General features: G+C 37.0%; 1 protein-coding gene across 2 annotated transcripts in view; it reads right to left on the minus strand.

The window, feature by feature from the left end:
- The window catches only part of VWC2L (von Willebrand factor C domain containing protein 2 like), a 165,741-nt gene that overhangs the window by 129,047 nt on the left and 12,368 nt on the right, over positions 1–24,326 (minus strand). The window contains exon 3 of one of the 2 annotated variants that reach the window (XM_003784976.3): positions 11,926–12,055. The exons of the other annotated variant lie outside the window; for it this stretch is intronic. Within the exon in view, the coding sequence (XP_003785024.1) occupies positions 11,926–12,055 (130 nt within the window). The remainder of the gene's footprint in view (positions 1–11,925; positions 12,056–24,326) is intronic. 2 annotated transcript variants of the gene reach the window in all.

The following is a 24,326-nucleotide window of genomic DNA, read 5'->3' on the forward strand; positions in this document are numbered from 1 at the left end:
CTAAAAGGTTAGGGGAAATAGCCTGGATGTCAGGTAGGAAAGACGTCAGTTAAGTTACTGTATTTTCCCAGTGTGAACATTCTTGGGCTCATCCACTGAAAAGTCATAAATGCAGGCTGACTTCATTGAAATGTAGGGAGAGTGAACCCTGGTGACAGGAAGGGAGCAGGGGGCTCATGGCCCTGAGCAGAGAGGACAGCTGGGATAGGTACTTGTGGTGTGAATTCTGGGAGACTGGGAGGGACCGGGTGTGCTGATGGCATCTGCTGAGGGGACTAATTGTCCTTTTCATGTTTTCTCGATGACTTGGCTAATGATTATAATTAATCTAACTACTAAGAGTAAACGAGCTCTCATTTATTAATCCTCTCCTATGTTCTAGGTGCTTTGCATGTATTAATATAATATCTATAATTTCATAAAATATATCATAAAGTGCTAACTGGCTAAAGTCTAACTAATTGTGCACTAAAGTAACCCGCCCGTTACATGATGTCAGTTCTGACAAACAGAAGCTTTAAGCATCCATGGTGAAATGATGAAGCATTGGCCCATTTCTGTTAGGTCACCATGCTACACTTCCCATCAGTTAATGCGTGTGGCTAATCGTACTAGGAAACTAAACCAAACTTAATTAAAGAAGATATTTTCTGAGAAGTATCTTCCTCCTCACCACACAATGCCCCCTAAGCTCTCCGTATGAAAGCTCCTCTGTATGGAATAGAAGATCAAGACTTTTCAAAGGTAATTTAAAATAATTCAAAGAGCCAGACATTGTTTAATTATAAGGCACAATATAGGTGTTTAGTCATTAATTTATTTGGAACCACATATTTGCATCTGTAAAATTAGACAGCAGGAATATGACTGTAAAGAAAACAGATAAAGATCTTTGTCTTGGTGGAGTTTACACTTGGGTGAGGAAGGGAGATGGGCAACCAAATTAGTAAAATAAACTTGTTTGTGTGGCAGCAGGTGCGGTAGAGAACAAACAGCAAGAGAAAGGGAGGGAATAGAACACATGCGTCTGGGTTTCAGCTCACGAAGCCACACAGGGGTCAGGCAGGGGTTGAGGAGTTCCCAGGGGTCTGGGACTTCTGGTGGGCTCTGACAAGAGCTGGGAGAAAGAGCAACCTGAGATTAGTGCTAGGAGCTCAAGCTAGGCAGTGAGGAGGAGGGTGTGTCTCTTGGGAAAGGAGAAGTTTTGTTTTCAGTAGCGCCTAGAGCTCTACGGTCCCTTCTATAATGACAGTGGGATGTAGAGGCCCGAGGTTTAGGCTGCCCTGTAAGGAAGGAAAGCTGAGACTCTGTGTCTGAGGGCTGTGCTCCTCAGAGGCTCAGTCCAGACATCCGACTCACTTCTGAAGAGAGAGGCGCGTCTTCCTAGAGCCCTGTAGGCTGATCTTGCCTGAGGACTTGTGAAGGCCTTCCAGCTCAAGTAAGGACACGGAACACATCACAACTTTGTTTTCAACTTTGTCTAAGGTTTACAAAAAGTGGAGCACAGGATGGTGGTGGTGTGGTGGGGCAAAGCTTGCTCTGGGACACCACCTCTCTGAAAAGCTGGGGCTTCCACTTGGCAATGCTGCTGTGACGTGAAAGAGTGAATGTAACTTCCTAGCACCTGCCTCAGAAAGTTGGTTTGGATGAAGTGAGACTGTGCTCTCATTTGTGCCTTCAGGGCGAGCGGTGACCACGTGGTCTCTGAGAGATTGAGTGAGGCTGGTGGTGTGAGGAAGAGCTTGAGGGCCACCAGGGACTGGAGGGTCGCCCAGCCTGACACTGCATAGTGCATCACACCTCAGGGTGCCCCACCCATTGCCAGTGGTTTGAGATTCCTTGGGGAGATGGAGTTTTTTCCAGGTGTTCTAAAATCTTATCAATAGCAAATTCCTCGGGTTTCCCACCAGACCCATTTAATTATTTCTGAAACCATGTCCAACTCCTAAGAAACCTGGCTGGTGATCCCACTTGCCTATTCTACCATCTGTAGCACACGAAGGTAGTTTGTTAGAGATTACTATCTACAATCCTAGAAGACAGCAATATTCTATTAAAAATCATATTTGAAGAGAGGCTCAACAAGAAGACAGAAAAAGAGTTTAAGAATAGCGGTGGGGGCCGTACTCAATGGTCCCCCTACCTACTATTTTGGAATCAGATTACCTTCAAGTTTCTATGAATGTTAGGAGCAAGATACTCAGTATATAAGGGTTCAATTCCCTTCCTCTGGTCCCTCAAGTGCCCTGTAGAATTATTAGACTGAACATTAAAGTACTTTATGGCATTGGAAGGTATAAGTGCATCTTCTAACAGGCCTGGTTCTCAAGGAAGAAATGTATGTGCTTTGTGGGAGAACCAGACTCAACATTCCAAATTATTTTTTTTTATGGAAAAAAGGTTCCTAAGCATTTTCTATATGTTAAGAAGAAATAATGAAAAAAAATTTTAATTTTTTGGTATATATTGGCCTTCCTTTCTACATGCTCTCAAAGATCAGGTAACCCTGATAATTATAGAAGAGATCTGATTAGGAAATCACAGGAGATGAATGTGGCATTAATATCCATTGTGTCAACATTGTAAAAGAATGCTTTGGAAATCTAATTTGCTGATGAATTAAGAGGGAATCCCTGTTGGTCTAAGACAATATAAATATAAATAGTTTGTTTCATATATTAGAGGAGGCTTTATAAAAGAAATAGGAAATTATTGTTTGTGGTTCATTAAAATAGCGATTTATAATTACTCTGTTATGACAACTACTTCATACAAATATGATAATTCTGACCTTCAGTTATGTAGTCAATGAAATGCAGACTTGGAAACTGCCTTTCACAGGACCCACTTTTACCGGGAACTGCTTCAGGGCTCTGCAGCCAATGGATATGTGCATTGGCCAGGAAATTTTTCATGTCATTGAACTTGTTTTATATCTGTTGTATTTGTCACTAATTGTCTGCCTAAGAGGAAGTGGGAAAATAGTAAATTAAGATGAAAGACTTGCTCTCAATCCTCAAACTCGGCGGAGTTTTCAAAATAGTTTCACGAAAATGTAAATGGATATACTTAAGTGAATATTCTAGCAATTTCCCTATAGGTGCGTAAAATGGGCAATGAGGCTTTCCAAATGCTTTGAAAAGAATACCATAGTTAAAGGAGTTGAAGGGTCAAGTGGTAGAAATTATTAGCTGGTTAATTAATTTAGTTTTAACATACTAATTTTAACAAAGAATCATCGTGCGATTTCTAATAAGGGATGTGCCATTGATTATTAAATTATAAAAGAAAAAGTACAATATTTTTGTTATGAATTTTCCTGTCTTTTAAATTCTAACCTTAAATTACAGGATAGTATGTTTGTTGTAGGAAATTTAGAAAATATAGGCTAGCAAAAGGAAAAAAGTAAAAATTATCTATTAGATGACTGTATAAACACTGCTAACATTCTAAAGAGTTTCCTTATAGCCTTTTTTCTATGCAAATTCTATCTTTTTAACAAAAATAGGGTCATATACGTATTGCCTCTGGCCCATCAGTTTAATTAATAATATATTGTGAACATGCATTCTTTGATGGAGGGAATGCCCTTAATTTTTTTCCTGTAGTATTATTTCTAGTATTTTCTCAGTCCATGTAGATATAATATGGATTTCTAAAACTAAAATATTTAGTTTAAGTTTTTCCAAGTTTTTGCTATTACAAAACAATTCTGTAATAAATGTCTCTGTATATACCTTTTTATATTCTTTTCTGATTATTATTATTATTATTTGAGACAGAGTCTCACTATGTCACCCTTGGTAGAGCGCTGTGGCATCACAGCTCACAGCCATCTCCAACTCTTGGGCTTAAGCAATTGTCTTGCCTCAGCCTCCTGAGTAGCCCGGGTGTTTCTTGCTGCAGTTGTTAATGTTGTTTAGCTGGCCAGGGCCAGGTTTGAACCCGCCAGCCTCATTGTATGTGACTGGTGCCATAAGCACTGTGCTACGGGACTGAGCCTGATTATTTCTTTTTGATTAATTTCTAGAAGCATCATAGCTGCATGAAAGGCCCATAAAATGTTTTTGCCCTTCCAAGAGGAGGGCTATACACTCTTCACCAGCTGTGTGTGAGAATGCCTTTTACATTTTACCTTTCCAAAACTAGACGCTATCTTCTTTTAATATATGAAGAAATTTATAGATAAAATTATATGTTACATCTTAAAGCACAGTATAAAAAATTATGTATTACTTAATTTGCATGTCAATTTTTTCTTTTAGAAATTCTTTATTTGCATTTATGGTGAGAAAGACTGCCTCTATCTTGAGAACAAGTTAAGTATTTATCTTACTTAAACAATTCCTTGATATTATTTTAGATTTAATGCTATTGAAACTTATTTTTATATAATGGGCAAAATAGGAATGTAATTTTACTTTTTGAAAATGAACTTTTCTAATACATTTCTAGAATGAAACATTTTTTCTTTAGATATATGGATGTCACCTTAATTGTATACTAATTTATCATACATACATAGGTTACTTTTGGATCTTCTATTAATTTCTTTTTATCTCTGTGTCAATACTATTTAGGGTTCCATCTTGATACATTATTTTAGTATAGTTGAATGCCTCAACATCCCCAAATGCATTTTTTCATGTATTTAAATTTTCTAGAGGAACTAATTATTTTGTCAGTTTATAAAAAAATTATATCACACAGAAAAATTTTAAAGGCTTTCCATTTAATTTATTATTATACAACCCAACAAATTTAAGTCTTCACATTTAGAAACCCAGTGTATTTTCTTCTTATTTTTTAAAAATAGTTTTTAGTAAACTTTGTGACTTTTAGAAGATGTCTATATATCCCAAACATCAATATTTGTTGTAATTTTATTTTTTGAAAAGTATTCTAACATCTATTAATAAGATTTTTATTACTTCTGCAATATTAGCCATGTGAAATTAAAATTTTAAAATCATTATATCAGGTGAAAAAAAGTGGACATTAATTAAATTACAATGAAGCAAAAACAGTTTCACTGAGTATTTAAAACAAAAAATCTGTTCTGTCTTTCCTATCAACTGATGATATGTTAAAAGGTAATTTAAATCTGCAGTTGCTCTTACGATTTTCTGATCATCTGTCACTAATCGGGGAACCCAAAGTACAATGTAGATAATTAGCAACAGTTCTCACGTCATTTCACATATCTGTAAATACGTGTCATTTGCTGAGACAAAAGGTATACATGCTTTGATTTTCAGAGTTTCCTTTAAACAGTGTTGCACAAATTTTATACCCGCCAGGAAGAACACAGGTTCCCACCACAGTATTACCAAGGTGAATTCTTAAACTCTAGGATTTTTGCTAATCTGCTAAGTAAAAAAAAAAAGAAAAAAAATATATGTATATATAATATATATATATTTTTATTTTCTTTTTCTGCCTAAAAATATTTAAGGGTCATTTTTGTTTCATCTTCTGAGGAATACTTTTTGACGTTCTTTGCCCATTTTAAAAATAGAATTTCTGGGCTTTATCAATTCCTGAGCGCTTTCTATGTATGAGAATTACAAGATAAGTAGTTATTGAAAATATTTTTGATAACTATTCAGTTGTCTTGACATCCTCTTTTCTATAAACTGTCTTTCCCTATTGATTTGACGTAGGACTTTATCACACACCTGATTTTCATACGTAGTTGGGTCTGTTAATAAACTTTCCATCGCATTTTACTGCTTTCTCTGCATCATGCACCAGGGGCACAACTTGACATGCACAGACATGTCTGTCTATGCATCTGACATCGCACGTTCATTTTGTAACTTGCTATCTTACAAGTCTCGTTTATAGTTTCTCCTGATTTTCTTAGTTTTTTCAAATATATAACCATCATCTACAGACTGACATAACCTCCTTCTTTCCTTTTTATTCCCTTTGGAGTTCTCTTTTTCTAACTAATTTGCTATTATGTATGCATGTATGTGTATCTACATGTATCTACCTATCCATCTGAAATGTTAGGTTGTAGTGCACTGAGGCAAGTATATTTTATTATGTAAGAATTAGCCACTTCACTTTTGTCTTGTCAAGAGTTTTTGTCGATTGTTTTTGCTGATTTATGTCTAATATCTTTAAGTGTACATAGAAATTATCATATACTCTTTCTCCTCAATTTAATAATAAAACCCATTGTAAATCCCACTTGGTCAAGAGGCATAATTATGTTAACCTGCTGCTGGTTTCCACTGACTAATGAAATATACAATCCCATTTTGGCAATCTCTGAACATCCAGTTTTTCCATGACTTTGAGACAAAAACTCAAGTTGTTATTTAAACCTCGCCCTGACATGATGTGATTCTCTTTATTATATTTATTCAGTCTCCTTCGCATGGTTACTGTACATTTTATTGCAGAAATGTTCATGTAATTGATTGAAGAATGCTGCCCTAGATTCCTGGTGAGGTAATATAGTATACAATATATGAACTGCATTTCCTCTGTAAAATTTACAACTCAAGCAATTTAGATCAAGGGTTTTGTAACTGTGTTTACAATTTCCCCATTAATAACCATTAGCAAGGTTGCCTTTTAAGTTCACTTTTTAGTTTGTAATCTCTAATTTGTTACAATATTGTACCCCATTGAATACAAAAGAAAGTTTCTTTCTTGTCTCTTCTCTTGAAAACTTTAAATAACATTAGGATTACCTTTTCTGAAAAGGTGAAATTATAAAAATTCATTTAATAAGGAGGCCTATGATATAAAAAGGTCGAGGTCCCTGATTCTATGGTCTTACTTCTAATCCTTACCTTCTCTTCTGATCACTGGATTTCTCTGAAAAATTTGCTGTGTATTTCTCCAGGACTTTCCCCACGGGACATACAAAAGACAAAAGTGTGTTTAAAAACAATTTAATTTGACTTTTTAGGGGAACGATAATGTGTCTGTTTTTGAACATTTGTATTTTTCATGTGAACTACTTGTTCGCACACTTTTCTGTTGTTCTCATTATTCATTTGTAAAAGTTTAGTGGATTAAAGATCTGAGCTCTTTTCTCTCCTTCTTTTTCCCTCTCACTTCTTCCTAAAAACGTCCCCTGAGTTATTCTTAACATTCTATCATGAATTCACTCGTCTCCTTTGCTACGCACATACAAATTTTTTATTTAAAATTGTATCTAATTTAAAAATGAAACATTTTAAGTGTATATTATATACATATATGTACTACCAATGCAGTATATCCTACTATGCCATATATGAAATCATAGTCTACGTAACTGTAGATGATATAATATATATAGTTCTTGGACAGTAAAAAAACAAAAAGTCGGAGATCCCTTTAACGGCTGCAATATATTTCCTTGCTCTATTGAAGGACTGTTAGGTTTTCTCCCAACTTAACACTCTTAAAATGCAGTGAAAATTTTGTATGTGAATGTGGGACAAAGTATAAGTGGTGGAATTGCTGGAAAGTGCCTTCTTCAAAGTTGTCCAACATTTTATTAATTTTTCTTCACTCATTGCTCCATGCCTTTGCGACAGAGGACTATCAATCCCAAATTATTGTCAATACCAAATTGATATTCCCTTTTCTCCCAAACATCTTTAGAAGGTGCTGGATACCACTGGACTCCTGTCTCTTTCTTGGGAGTGCATGGTCTTCCTCTGCTGTCCTCTCCTTTTCTGCTTGCCCTTTGTCTGGCCTATTTCCTGTCTTATTTGTGTCACTACTGACCTAGAATACATTAAGTGTTACAAAATTGCATGTGTAAACAGGGCTTATGACAGCCTTAGTCTACTGAGAAAGGAGATGAAAACTTTTAATGTGTGTAGAGATTTTGTGGGACTTCCCTATGTACTCTAATTTTACATGAGGTAACTTTTCCTTCTGATCCATAATTAATTATTGACTATATATTTCAATGCTAACATAGAACTCACTGACCCACCCGACTTGTGCTCGTAAAAAATGCAGTTAGTTATCTGACTGTGCCAATAATAAAATACTTTCATAAAGGCCACGTATTTTATTGTTTAGTCCAGATATTCCGCATTCTATAAACATTGATACCTACTGACTTGGGCTAAAAATATCATGTTCAGACTGATGAAAAGTAGAACGAGTGGTTATGATGCAAGAAGTTGAAACTAAAATTAATACTGATTCGCATTAGTATATATACTAATGTACAAATGGCCATGTTACTAGTCAAATGTATGGTAAGTTTCCAAGTTTGGAAATATTTGTCTGATACTCCAAATTAGAATATTTTCTTTAAGCAGCTGCTGTACTAATTTATTTTCTTCATATTATAAAACAAAAAACTGTAAAGAGGGTGCATTGATTCACATGGGAAGACCTGGGACTGAAAGGTAGGTCAGAAGAACACAATCTCAGGGAAAGAAAACCAGTCTGGAAATGTTATATTTGGGGGGGAATCATTTGTACATCTAGCTCTTCTAACTGTGTAAAGGAAGGAAAAACAAATGCTGAATTATTATGAAACAATAAATCCTCCATCTATCCCCCAATTTTCCCAATAAACAGTTACTCTCACCTTTTCCTCTTGGCCTGTGTATTCCCTAGACTCTGTCCAGTTATTCATCTGTCCTTAGTGTTTTCATTTTATTTAGGCTGAATTGATCATCTTCTGGAACTGGACTAACTTTAAAATGAATGAAGTATGTATACTTCACGGTTTGGCTAGACTCATTGGCAACCACTGTAAATTTTGTTCAAGTTAATCACTGAGACCAGAAAATTTAAAATCATCTTATTCTTCATACAATTAGAAAAAATTTCTACAAACATATGTTCTTAAGTTTATTCTAAAAAAAACATGTATTGAAAATAGAGGTTATCATTGTTTATGTAGGGAGCAGATTAACTTATACTTTATGAAATTCAAATCTTTAGTTCTACAGATAATTGTAATATTTTCACTGGTAAAATGTTGCTTTATGGGAAAACTATGTTATTTAGCTGAACATTGAATTTTAAAATTTTAAAGTTACGGGTGGTACATTCTATCACTTTAAACTTTTTTAAAGTTTATGCTTAATATAAAATTTGTATCTCATTTTTAAAGTTTTGAGTCTCTAATATCTCTTGCTTTTTGGCAAGTTGTAATTCAAGAAGGCAGAAAAATCAGTCTTGGTATGCAAAAAGAAATTATTTGACAGCCATGAGAATCAGCATTTATGTAAGCCAAAAATTACTCTCCTGGCCAAATCACCAACCTTTATGAAAAATTAAGAAAATGTAAAAAATGTTGTAAGATTGTTTACAGGTTAAAATCCACTGCCTCTACCTTGAATCCACAGGGTATATTTTTATCTTGTTGTTGCTTTTTTATAGTAAGAACATAACATACTTTAAAAGAATAGTTTATAGTGTAATGGGCCGATTTATCTTCTTATCTGTAATGAGATAGACTTACTGTTGGAAACTTAAGAAACTGTTTTGTTATACTCTGTTACAATGAACATTTATTATCCTCCCAGTTTTTCTATATATGGGTCATCTGTTTCTCTTTTCTGGATTAGGCTTAGAGGGAGAGGAAGCAAGACCTGGGCTCAACCTGTTTTTTCACTAAACATATTGGCACAATTGGTGGCCACAGGGGTCTCCCCTGGTCCTTGATGTGCTTTTGACAATAATTATGCCTCGCCTTTCAGCCATAAGTGATTAATCGGTGGCATTTAATCATAATAAAAAGATAGCATGATATTATAATCAACCTTCCCACTAGCTTTAACTCAGATTCATTTCCCTTCTTTAAAAAAAGAAAAAGTTTGTTTAGAAGTAGCAGGAGGGAGGGAACACAGATGATCATTCTGTAGTGCTTTGTGGACCAAAAACAAAAACAATCACAGAACTTACTAATAAACTTGTGCACTCAGAATCTGTTTATCAGGGACATTGGTGAATCACTAATTAATTAATTGAACAAATAAAGTCCATTTGTTATAAATCTTTGTATGAAGAGGGTTTCTAGTGGAGATAAATTTCTACTCTGACATGTAATAGAAACAGGACAATCTTGGGTGAGATGTAATGAAGTGTGACTAGTTTGTGTGGCAGAGGCTTTAACTCTGGACATAGCCTGGGCTTTGAAGTAGGGCTGCCAGCAGGCTGTGACAGACACATGTGTAATATACCTTCTAGAGGATCTGATTCTATGCATATGGTGACCGATTCCAGACAAGAGTTTTTAACTATAAGCATAATTATATTTACCCTGAAATTGAGACCAAGATAACCAGGGTCACCTAGGGAAGAACAGACCTTCAAGGACCTATTCAGACCGTTGCTTCTACAGAAAAAGCAGCAGTCTTCAGTCAAAGGCATGTCAATCCTATTTCTAAAGATTGATTAGGTAGCTGAGTTTTTCTTCCTTTTATCCTTGGAGAAAATGAAAAATAACAGTTCTTCTTCTACTTTAGACTAACCATTCATATACTTTATGACAGTTTGGTCTCCCCTGAGCCTTCTCTTCTCCAGGACAAATTACGCTAACTCTTTCCATCTGTCCTCATAGGTCCCATTTTTCAACCATTAAATCATCTTGTTGTTCTTCCCTGTATCTTTTCTAGTTTCTTCAAAATCCTTTTAAAAATATGAAGTCTTAAATTTGATATCTGTGCATACTTAAGATAGCTTAGAACTTCAGGAGGGTTTATTTTCCACCCTCTGAGTTGGGAAGATGTTCACAGTAACAGGCAGCTTGGGTAAGGGGGATGGGAAGAAAAAGAGAAGCCAATTGACGTCTCCAACTTAATGGAGTTACAGGATAGAAATAATCAAACTCGTGCCTGGAAAAAATGCTACAGGGGGTTCTTTACAAGACTTTTGAGACAAAAGTTATAAAAGTAGCCAGAGAGATTTTGTTTTCCCTTTAAATAACTTGATACTCCACTTTACTAATTATCCTTTTGTGAAGGAAAAGATTTAGTATTTGAGCTACCAAGATCAGAACAAAAAGTATGTAATAGAAGAAGGTGACCATGGCTAAGCCAAGAAAGGGCAAAGGGTTTCAGCCTGAGAGTCAGTGACCTCAGCCAGACTGAGGGCTAGAACCACTTTTTCAAGCAGATAGGAATGCCAGAAGGGGCATCTGTGGAGTGTGATCTAGCAAAGAATTATTATTATTTTCTTGTTTGATATTCCACGAGCTCTAGAAGACAAGTGCTCCTGCCTTTGTTGCCAGGCTCCTCTGGGTTCACAGCCCTGCACTGCCTTCTCTGGGGCATCACATTGATTTGGTGGTTAGGATGCTGTAGTTGTTTCAGCCTCTCCATTCCATGAGGGACAACAAGAAACACAGAACCTTGTGTAACGAGTAAACCAAGTTACCCTCTATAGCAATTACTATGAGAACAGGGTTCCACATAATAAAAACCTGGAAATAAAGCCCTAAACGTTTTAGTCTTTGGTACTTCAATTTAAGCACATTGGTGATTGAATTTTATATTTCTTTGCTAACTTAGCTTTCCACATAAAAGTCTTATCTTTGCCCAAAGCAAAATACCTGGCATTCGCCCTACTTTCTATCCTAGGTAATGCACTATGGAATGGGGTGAACTGCTTCCCAGGCCCCGCAAAGAGAGAAAAATGCAGTCACTATGAAAAGATGGCACTACATTCTTTCCAATGTCCTCCTCATAAAGCAACAACAAATAATAGGGATCACAACACAGTCAGGCTATAAGAGCTTTAGTTCCCCAGACAAAAAGCTGCGCCATTCACCCATTGCTTGGTTTATTTTCACTTTAAAGTGGGATAAAAATATAAATCGGCCACGCCCTTATCAAAAAACCATAGGCGGATCTTCAAGGGCTCTTGCATTGAGTGGTGTGCAGGACAGGAATGTTTGTATTTTGCACTAACCCCTCTTTGAAAGCTAATGCAGTGCGGTCTTACCATTTTTGCAGACAGGACAACATTGCTCTGGTTCATAGACCGGGTTGACACACTCAGGAACCGCGCAGTCTGCTACAACACAGTGAACTTCATTGCTGGGCTCACAGCGACACCATTCACATGGAGAGGGCTAGGAACAAATCTAAAATTAGCCCCTTTTCTCCTATAACTTACAAAACATCAGTGCTTATATTGGCTTTACTCTATTACCTCCCTTTACCACGCGTCTGTCATTGTCCCCCAGCCAAAGGCCACCTAAACATCCAGGCCACCGTAGGTTGCAAGGTTCAACTGAGGTGGCCCTGAAAAACTAGGGCACCCAAGAATAACTGTTCCTACATCGCCTGTTCCAGACAAATGTTTGCCCAACTAACACATCATCTCCTGGTTTGGTCACTCTGACTTCCTCTGGTAAACAGAAATGACACTGGAAAATGTCAAATATCTTTATTTTTTTTCCTAAGAAGAGGATTTCTGAGAAACAAGGAAACAGTAAGTGGCCATCCTTACCCTTTGTATGAACTCTTTTTCAAGCTAACCTAGACTTTAAAGGGCATTTTTCCTTGGGAGTATTAGGGAGACTGCATTAGGGATCCAAACACCCACTCTGTCCCTTGAAAGGTTCAGTGAATACCTTTCATCTTGCCCGCTTGCTTTTATGAATGGACTAAAATCAATTGATTTTTAAAAAGCCACTATTTAAGTAAGAGCCAACGACTATAAAAAAGGAATTGAAGAATGATTAAGAGGAAACAAATTGAAAATCAGAAAAGAATTTTTGTCTTCATGGTACTTACCAACCAAAAGTGAGTTTGTGATTTCCTGTTTGCCTCCTGGAAACTGCCTGAGCTGCCAATAATCTAAAGCAGAGGCCCCTCCATGGCTTTCCCATTCTTTACAAGTTCTAGCTCTACTTTCCATGAAGCTTAGGTTTAGAATTCTGGAACGGAGACCTGAAAGTGTCAGAAGTCACCCAATGTCTACCCTTCCCTCAAACCAAGTCCGAGACTCTTCAGAAGTTCTGTCTCCAACCTGACGCCACAGTTCTGCACCTGGCTACTGTGTTAATTAAAGCCTTTCCCTTGCTCCCCTGGCTACTGTCCATAACTCTCGTCAGCTGTTTTTTCTTCCTGGCTCTGCCAATCGTGTCATATACAAGCTCCTTAACTCAGGCAGTATGTGGAGGTGAAAACCTTTTAAATAATTATTTTTCAAATTCGTTTTGTCTTTGTGTTTACTTGAAGCATGGTAGTCCAAACTTATGTCAATTATTTTACTTTACAAGTTAGTATGAACAGAGGACAGTGCCACAGAGTCTGTGCTAAAGTATTGCTTTTTTTTTTTTTTTTTTTTACTGTGATTGATACATTTTGGAAGGGTACGGTTAATGTTTAAGCATCCGCTGGAATCTGTGGCATCATCCCAAGGGCTGAGATTTTTCTAAAGTTCCTCTACTGAATGATCTCGGTAAGCTAAGGACATGATTTGACCCTACACCACATTATTTGACAGAGACAACTCTGAATAAGAAGCGGTGTGAACAAGGTCAATGCTTGATGCTGTCTGGTTTATTCTGCAAGCCCCACTGTCAGATCCAAGATTCCCAAGGTAACTTGTCAGAAATTTCCCTCTTCCCTTGGTCAGGGTGGGTATTTTCCTAAAGCCTTCCAAAGTGCTGCAAAGACTTGGACTGTATTTATTGCCAGTGTGCGAGAGAAAAAGGAGCTGTTACTATGATCCCTTCCTGGGACTGTTCATTTTTGCTGGTTCCCTTCATACTGAAAGGGGGCTGGTCTGTGCAATCGCAGTGGACTGATTCTGGGAATCAAATACAGAAGAGAATGCCAAATTTTCCAATGCAAAATTTTTACTTCAGAGTAATGATAGTCTTTGAGAAAGACTTGTTAAACTATCAGGTGCCCTAACACTGACTGCCTGGAACACCATTCTAATTTAAACAGTGTGGTTGAGTCTTATCAGCTCTGGGCATCAAGCCTAGCCATGAACCTGTGATTTACCTATTTTTTTCTTGTAATAATCCCATGAAGAAAGATTTGTTTTTATCCTCATCTCACAGATGAGTAAATAGGTTGAAAAAGGTTCAACAGCTTTCCCAGGTCCTATTGGCAGTAAGAGGCACAGGCAGAATTTGAACGCAGGCAGCCTGACCGCTAAACCATGATTCTGCGGTAACAAGAAGCACTGTTCGATGTCCCCCCTCTGAGTGTTTATTTCCTGGGGTTCAATACACTGCTTTATGCAGGCCAGATCCATAGAAACCGTTAACAACTTAATAATTGACTTTTAGAGGGTGTTTTTTGATAAGAGAATGTCATTAAATTGGATGTTTAGTGCATAAAGAGGTTATTCTGGAAACTTAGAGCTTTTTAGCCTCTTTACATGTAAATTAGAGAATTACGGTGGCTCAAGTTAGGTTGCCACGATGCTATAGATGGCTAGAAACCACACTTGCAGGTATCAGAAGAAGCGCTTATAGGTAATGGGTTCCATAAAGACAGAAATCGCCGGAGGCTGGATGTGTGTCCACAGGGTGGAATCCCGAGAAACACTCGGAGGAAGAGCTCAGGCCACAAGGCTTAGTGATAAAGGAATGTGTGATTTTTTGAAGGGTTTCAAATCATGAGAAACATAAATCAGAAAAATAAAAATCTCACCCTCACCATTGGTAGAAGTCCCCAGATACCTTTCCATTGTCCCCTGAACCTGGATGTCTCCGTGTACTGCACTCTGTCCTGTCCCAGCCCACAATCTTTTGTCACAAGCATGTTATTTTCTCCTTTGTTTCCATTAAATTATTTTTTTCAAATACTCTGTCTCTATTTCAGGCCATTCTTTCTCATCCCAAGCCTCCATGTGCCTCTTTGCTCCGGCTCTAACCCTCAATCAAATGTGACCAAAAGACCTCAGGCTAAAGTCCCTCTCTTTCCTCTGCAGAATCGCCAACTCTTTTGCCTTTCATAATCTCACCAGCTCTGACACCCTCGTTGTTCTCTGGCTCAACCTGACTTTCTCTGTTACCCCTGCCTGCCCCTGCATTTTTGAAAAGATATTGCTTGAACAGTGACAAGTTACTGAGAATGAGCAGCAGGCTGCTCTGACATTAAATTCAGAGTTTGGAAATCCTTCCCACCTTACAGAGTAAAACTCCTAAAGGTCTGGTGCTTCAGATAAATCTTTACATCTTAAGCACTGAGCTGGGTACAAATTTCCTTTTATTGGGTTCTTCGATGTGAAAACGATAGATTAAACCTGAAAATGTCCCTGTAAAACCAAAGATTAAAGAATAAAGCTCTCTTTAGAGGAACAGAAAATGCTACAACAAGTACTTGGAAAATTATTCTTACTGGCTTTTTTTTTTTGAATGCTTGAAATTATGACTAGAACATGGCTTTGTCAGCTAGAGATTTGGTAAGTAAGATGATTAAATGGTGCTAGCCTAAAATTTTATACAAGAACAATCTTTTTCTAAGAAATCTCATAGAAATCTTTATTTCTCTGTAACCTTTGGAAAGTAAGGTAACATTCCCTATATATTACCTTTGAATAAATTTTAGTTGAAGTTGGGATAGAGGTCGAATTTATTTGTTAATGTACATATGAGGTGGTGTGAGAATATTCCATGTCTGTCATAAATCTGTTCTGCCTCCAGCTTAGTGTTTCTGAATATCCAATGTGGATGGAAATCCATTGAGGCAGAGACTGTATTTTACCTGGAATTTCCACTATCTCTGAATACCATGTATGGCAAACTCAAATATTGCCCCTTGATGACAAGGGGGTTTCCTGCTATGTACATCTATATACATGATTAATAGAGAAAAATTAGATTCTTTCTTAAATACTGGTTCAGATGACTATAATAAAGACTAGTTATGAATGGTTAAAGTATAATCATTCAGGAAAAAACAAAAAGAAAAAAAGCAACAAACCCATTTTGTTTTCTTGAAGTCTCATCATCTAGATGTCAACTCAGTTGGCACCTCTCTCTGGAGGTCTTCCCTTAGGACCCAGGTCACTGGCCCCTTCATCTTCTCTGCCCATGTGTCAGCTATTCAGAGCTCTCATCGCTACATGAATTATCTTATTGCTTTGTTTACGGTTTTTTAAAATTTTTTCCTATTTGTCATTCTCATGGATTCTAAGCTCCTTAAAATATATAAATATATTCATATAGATTCTAAATTCCTTAAATATATTCTTTTTCTGTTTTGTTTTTGAGACAGAGTCTTAGTTTGTTGCCCTTAGTAGAGTGCTGTGACATCACAGCTCACAGCAACCTCCAACTCCTGGGCTTAGGCGGTTCTCTTGCCTCAGTCTCCCGAGTAGCTGGGACTATAGGCACCCACCACAATGCCCAGCTAAACTCCTTAAATATAACCTTATAGATTCACAAACTCCTTAAGATGTATTGTTCATTGCTATACTCTCAGCACCTAAAAGACATTTTAGTACGTGATAGATAATAAATATTTCTTAACTAAAATGTACAATTGTTTATGCATGATCTATCTTTTTTCATCGATTAAGCTATACCTCTGAGCTACTTTATCTGTGTGTTCATCATGCATGGAAAGGATTTTGATTTGATATTTCTGACTCTGAGTCATGATGTAACTACTTGGGTTTTATTATTACTGTAATGAGCATAAACTCACCTTCCATATGTAATTTTCAGTTTATAGTATTTGTCATTTGGCTCACAGGTAAGTCAATCTTCAAGCCCTCCATTGACTAGACTATCTAGCAGTAGATGGTTACAGAATTTTATTGCATAGAAAATACTGTGCTAACTAAATTTAGGACAAGAATATATGTGGAGAAATTGCTAAAGGGTCTGAGTAAAAGTTAGTCTCATTTTATAATGTTGCTTATTAAGTACATGATTGTAGTATACAGGGTAGCCATGAAGTTCATGCACAATTTAAATAGTTGTGAATTCCACATGAACTTGATGGGCACCCTGTATGATAACATATTTTTTTTAGGAAAAAGCCCTGATTTTGAACACGTCCATTTTCCTAAAGGATAAGGTAGAGTCCAAAGCCCAACAAAACACATTTGATTATTCTGAGAAATAAAATTTGATTTCTAGAAAGCCTTCTGGTTATACTGTTGAAAGCTGAAGGCATGGTGCATAAATAGATTGGATATATTCTTTTTTTTTTTTTTTTAGATAGTCTTACTTGGTCACCGTGGCATCACAGCTCACAGCAACCTCCAACTCCTAGGCATAGGTGATCCTCCTGTCTCAGCCTCCCAAATAGTTGGGACTCTAGGCACCTGCCACAATGCCTGGCTATTTTTTTGTTGTATTTTGGCTGGGGCCAGGTTTGAATCCACCACCCTTGGTATATGGGGCCGGTGCCCTACCCACTGGGAGCCACAGGTGCCACCCAGATTGGATATATTCTAAGTGCCAAGTTTAAGCATACTAACTGTATGGATGACTATCCTTCTGACTAAGGGACACTGGGCTTCATATACCATGGGGTGTTTCATTTCTTTGATAATGAGCAAAAGATTATCAAAGAAAATATAGCCTAGTTTGATTTTCAAGAAAAAAAATCCTATGAAACAATTATTTAAAATCTAATCTTTCAGACAAAGGAAAAAAGATACAGCTTTAAGAAGCACTCTTCTTTTAGAGATAATTTATGGCATAAATTTTATCACTTTATGGAACAAATCTCATTACTTTCAAACCATATGAGAAATTTGGAAGACTCTATTTCAAAGTTGCTGATGCCTGTCAGGAATCTCACTGTTCACTTCATTAAAACATACATTAAATTACAAAATGTAAGAGTATTTAGCATCGTGGCCACTCCCGTAGCCAGTAATTTGCACGTAGGAGTTGTCAGCTAATAATCAACAGATCCAATGGGTTTTAACCAAAATTCACAATCACTGGGAAGATGACCCGTAGCATCGTCCCTGATTAGAATGCTCCTCTATGTCCCTGGTCTAATGAGATTGCGATGACCTCTTCAGCAATCTGCCCTATTGATTGGAATGTATTTGGCACATTGAAGTTTGTAAGTCTTATCAAATTTTGGAAATAGAGCTGCAACTTCTTTAAGAATTTTAATACGACTGAAGCAAATAAAAAAACCTGAGGCATAGATTTTTTTTTTTAATAACCACCTCAGTTAGTCAGCAAATGTATAATGTAGTATCATTTTTACTGCAAGTAGTAGCTGTTTTGCTTTTTCTGGTGGACTTGGTATTCTTATGATATATTCTGGAATATTATTTTCAGTGTGTCTGTGTTTCATTTTTGTTGAAAACATAAGCATTTTAATGAAATGACTGCAAATTGCAAACACTTAGCTTTGCCATGTAGATAATAATAAACCAGGCGGAAAAGAAACAAAAATTCAGAAATAGGGCATATCTAAACTTTAACAATCATTCAACATCTTTATTAAATGTATATCATATACGAGGTAGTGTATATCAGATATGCCAAGGGGATCTGCACGTCTGTCCTACTCTGGATACATAACAAACTAAAAGAAGAATTAAGATATCTTTTTCAAAAATAAGTTGTGATATTTTAAAATAAATGCCTTTTATTAATAACTGATGGTAGTATTATAATGGAAAACTGAATTATTAATCTTTTTATTTTCATTTGTATGTACTCTGAGCTAAAGTAAACTGTGAGAAGAATGGACCACAGTTGATGAAGTACTCAATCCTACAAGTCAGTATCAAGGTTTTAAAAGTTCACTCATCCTTGAAATTTTATCATCATAGGGGCAACACAACAATGATATTATATCAATGTTCTTTTCCCCCTTAAAATATATTTTTCTAAATAAAATTTTAAAAATGTTTTTTGGTAAATGTTTTAAGAACAGGCAACTCTATTATTATATGCTGCCAATTCCAATAAACTGATGGTGTATAGAATCAATATTTTATTCAGTGTTTTGAAAGAGTCTTATGATAATAAAATGTAGCTGTTTCTGAAATACAAAGGAAAAATACAGATGTAAAGAAAAAATGTATAGGTAAGGAAAATACACACAAAAATATCTTTCTTTAGTGGTAATCACACATGTATTCTGTTAGGCAGGCAACGTACACTTATCAAGGAAATATCAGGGAATATTCAAGAAAGAAAAAAAAGATACTTTAGCTGCCTTTAAGATCAAAGGAAAACCTCGAGGTATAAACAACAACAACTGGGGGATTCAGTATTCAGATTTAGATAAAGTGTCACATCCACACTTGTGAAATAGCCCAGGAAAACAACAGCCCTTAGTCCTTCACTGTCCTTCACAATCCAAGCTGGACTGACAGTTGGCTTTGGCACAAGAAGAGTCCTTGACAGAGGAGCTGAGTATTTTCAGCAGAACCTATGTATCTCCATGCTGAAGATGCCACATGTATCACCCCCTTGTCCAACAGGGAAAACGTGAGCAGCTATACTTCTATAACTGCAAAACTTTTCTGTTAATTCTAGAAAAAACAGATTGTTGATGACAATGAAAGAGTCAGCCATCTACAGCATTAAAACAGGGGCACGTGTGGTCAGAGAATCCATCACCATGAAAATTCTGCACCCTGGAAGAATTGTGCACAAGACAAAGTACCCAGTTTTAGTCTATCAGAAACTGAAAGAAAGAACAGGAGGGAGAGACGGCAGAACTCAGTCCGCTAGCGTTGCTTGGACAACACGGAATTCAGGGCCTGTCAGGGTTCTGGAGGTGGGAGTTACCTGCCTAAAAGAACAAACCCATTATATTAAAAGTGCCGATCACATTATTTTTCAAGAATTCCTTGTCTGCTACTGTCTCTGGGCAAAAGTTTTTCTTCATTTTCCATTTGCCGGTAAACATTGTTCTTTGATAAATTATGAAGAGAATAATTAAAAAGTAATAACATTAAGTGCTTTACAACACCTACGTTCAAACATATTTCCAATTTTAAGTCCAAACAGTCATTTCCTACTGAATTTTATAGTTCATTACTTGATGCCAGTTCATCGCTTACCTCACTCTACAAAAATACACTGAGATGGCTTATGGGCAATAACATGAAAGTGTATTTTAATTAAAAAATCTTGACGGAGTAATTTCTTGATAAACCTCTCTACTTTCATGTGTAATTTGGGGGCAAGGTACAGCAGAAACAGTGACAATTCTGGAACCATGGATAGAAGTCGTCAGTGGCACAGCCTGGTGGAATTCGGCTCTGCAGTCGTGTGGAAGAAGCATGTCTGGAGCTTCTGTCCTGTCCTCAAACGCTGCTCTTTTACCTTGGGCCGTTGCTTAAACCACTTCAGTCTGGGTTTCTCATTTGTACAGTGAAATTAATAATAACATAATATTAATAGTGCCCTGATTTTCTCCCTGGCTGGTTATGAGACTAACAGGAAATAATGTGTTAATACATGAAAGTGCATGGAAGCCAGGTGGCATCTGTCACGCCACGATGACAGTCCTCACGGCTTCACCTCTTCCGTGTTCTCTCCCTCCCTTGCTTCATTTCCAATGGCTGTCTATTTCCCAAAGGAGCATATTACTCATAAGTCATTGCTGAATGATAGCATAATTACTTTCATTATGAATTATTTGAAATATTAAATTTATGAAGAAAACTGTCCTCTTATCCACAGGTTCCACATCTATGGATTCGATCAACCCTGGATCAAAAACATTGTCAGATCTATTAGTATAGAGTATAAATGTCTTAACACAATAATTAAGTAAATGAGATATATTACCTGGTAATACACCGGTATACCAGTGTGATGTAAGTGTTCCTAATTCTATATGAAATCAGGACATCGTACCCCACAAATGCATTAACATATACATGATCTATGTGTTTATGTTTTAATACAAAAAAATTTTAAAAACCTTGCATTGGGGGTGGGGTGGATGGATGGGTGTCTGTATTCAAATGTACAGACTTTTTTTTTTTTGTCTTTTCTTCCTCCTCAGTTCAGTACAAACAACTATTTAAGTGGCATTTACATTGTAATTAGGGGTTATCAGTAATCTAGAGATGATTTAAAGCATGGGAGAGGTAGTGCACAGGTCATATGCAAATACTACTTCATTCTCTATAAGGACTTGACTATCCTCAGATTTCGGCAGAGGGAAGGTTGGGAACCATCTTCTGCAGACACTGAGGGGTGACTCTGGGTGTCTTTTAGAGTTTTGAAGACATTCTGTGCTACGTCTTGTAAATGCAGCAGTGTTCGCACTCATATTGGTCCCTGTGAGAACGAATTGGACAACATGTTTAGATAGTTAATTACGATAGATTCTTATTTACAGAGATGAAACTTCAGTCTTTAATGAGCTTCTTGCCCCAAACAGACTTGTAACAGGGTAACTTTAGCTTACAGTTTTTGGAGTCCTGATTTAAGTGTCTTCTAGTTTCAATGCGAATGTCCTAGAGTCTCATTAACAAAAGGAAAATTCTCTGTGATTGTCCTTTTCCTCCCTACTGAAGGTTTCTAAATCTCAGCAGTCAAAGGTTTGCTATTTTAGCAAGATTTTATTTTTAATGTTGGGGAAAATTAAAGTTGGACTGAACGATTTTAATTGTTTTCCTTGTCATAGCTGGGAGAGAGCAATGGAACTAACACGCAGTGAAAATAAGTAGAGAGCCAGAGAAGTGTGGCTCTTCTCTTACTACCAAGAAAAATGACTTCATTTGCTCACACTGGAAGTCTTTACAATAACTATGGGGAAAGCCTTTGCGTTTCTAAGACTGCAAAAATCATTAGCAAGTTGTACCCTTTCTTTTTTAAAGTCTGGGTACAGAGTAGTGTGTATTTTTATAGGGCGCCTGTGATGTGTTGATACAGGCGTGCAATGTGAATTAATCAAATCAGGGTAACTGGGGTATCCAGCACCTCAGGCGTTCATCATTTCATTGTGTTAGGATCATTCTGCTTCCACTTTTTTAGTTATTTTAAAATATACTCTAACTTAGTGTTGATTGCAATCATTCTGTTGGGCTATCAAATATTTTTATTTACATCTAACTATGGAACTATTTTTGCAACCATTTACCACCCCCATTTTATCCCCTATTTCCCAATACCCTTCTCGGCCTCTGGATTTCACTAATTTTGAATTTTTTCTTAAATTCCTAAAATGCAAAAATAATCCTATTTAATCCTCTCGGAATTCAGACTCTAGTTTGTTTTTTAGTGGGTAGCAATGTGGCTTAGATGCACATTTGTGGTAGTGGGGATTTAAAAGTGAAACCTTCAAGCCCTACAGAATGCGGAGACAATGTGCTGCGTCTCTGCAGAGAAGGCGGGACACCAAACATGGGATCGGCGTGACTGGCACCTATTTAACCAGATAGGAAATGCATACACTCAAATGAAAAACAAACCGTCTCTCACATTGCCTGAGTAATTTCTGCAGTGAGCTCAACAAAGCTGATAAGGTGTAACAGAGATAGCACCGGAGTTAGAGTCAGAAGCCTTTCTCTGGTTTGGCGGGTTTGATAATCTCCATTTATATCACAAAGACACAAGCACAAATTTCTCTGAATCTCAGCTTTCTCATTTGTGAAGTAAGGGTGGAAATGTTTTAGAATTAAATCATTCAGTGGAGGAATGCACATACAGAGTATTTCATAAAAATTTCATAAAATTGTCAGCTAGTATTTGCATTTGTCTCAGGCACAGAACTAGTTGTGTCACTTCTCTGATTCAGGCCCTTTGCTGACTGTTCAGTCACACTTTGACCAGTGTTTCTCAGCCTGGCATGCGGGGTACGAACGGGCCCCAGCTCCCTCTCTCTCTCTCTCTCACACACATACATACACACTCTCTCTTCTTTCCCTCTCTCTCCTCTCTCTCTCTCACACCCACACTCTCCTCTCTCCCTCTCTCTCTCTCTCACACACACACTCTCCTCTCTCTCTCTCCCCTCTCTCTTTCTCTCCCCCTCTCACACACACACACTCTCCTCTTTCCTTCTCTCTCTCTCTCCCCTCTCTCTCTCTCTCTCTTTCTATCTCTCTCTCACACACACACTCTCCTCTTTCCTTCTCTCTCCCTCTCCCTCTCTCTCTCTCTTGCTCCTACGTCTTCTGCTCTGGCCGCTTGGGACCACTCACTTTTCTCTGAACAAAGCTCGCCTTTACCTTTGCCAACTTTCCAATGTTGTCTAAAATGCTTCCACGCACTGAAATCCCCACTCTTAGAGTACCTCCCTCCAGTCTTTCAGAATGAATTGCTCCTTTATTTATCTGAGTCCCTGGGACAGTCACTACAAGCCTCGTGCCATTAGTGCTACTTGCATTATTCCTTTTGATAAACTAGGAGAACCACATATGTTTGTCTTCTACATCCCCACACGTAAGAGATACTTATTTAACCAAATCAAATTATGGACTGTGTTTATAAGTCAATAAGAAAAGCTGTAACAAGGAACCGAATATCTAAGTAAGCAGCCTGTATGCATGTTTTCACTTATTAATGTAAATTAAATGTATCTGTTACATCGCATTAACATGATAAATATACCTTTTGGCTTGTCATACTAACAAAAAAGAGCAGATGGTATTAAAAAAGGATAACAATTTATAGCATTTTCTTGTCTATTTCATTTGAGAGTTCTCAGTAAATGGAAAGTTATTAAATTATCATACATCAATGCAATAAGCAAAGCTGTACTCTTAGAGTCCAGCATGCAAAGAAATATGACCTCCCATGACTGCTGGTAAGTAGGTATCACACATCTAAAATAGGCCAGTCTATTCCTTTTTAAATTTACATGTGTGAAAAAAAGATTCCACAGTGGAAGGAGAACCCCTATCTAGCCTTATTAAAAGTGACAGCATACCTCAAGGGAAGTAGAAAGAGAAGAATAACTTGATTTTAGATCAGTTGGGGCCATCATTTTCTATAGAGGGCTAGAGAGTTAATAGTTTAGATTTTGTAGGTCACATGGTATCTGGAACACACTGAAAGAAAGTGTAGGTAAACAGAAATGAATGGACATGCTGTCTTCCAATAAAACTTTATTTACAAAAGAGATTGTGGCGCTGTCCGTGGGCTGTGGTATGCTGAGCCCCATCTTAAATTATTAGTTATATGTAACTGGTGTCATTATTGTCATTATATTGAAAAAGTTGTTTTCTAACTAAATTGTTTTACGTGACACAAACTAATGAATTGCCACAAATAACCATATTAAATGCAGTTTGGGGAACTTTAAAAAGAATAAGACCATCAAAGATGAGCTGAGACTAATAGATTTTTATCATTAACTGCTCATAAAAGTCAAATAAGGGAATTAGGCTATCTTGAGTCATTAGCAAAATGTTTCTTAAACTGAGTTTCATTGAACTCTTGTGAACTTTAAGATGTTCATAAATGTTCTGAGGGGGAAAAA

This window comes from Otolemur garnettii, unplaced genomic scaffold, assembly GCF_000181295.1.
Source record: "Otolemur garnettii isolate 467f Iridium unplaced genomic scaffold, OtoGar3 scaffold00013, whole genome shotgun sequence".
Taxonomy (NCBI): Eukaryota; Metazoa; Chordata; class Mammalia; order Primates; family Galagidae; genus Otolemur; species Otolemur garnettii.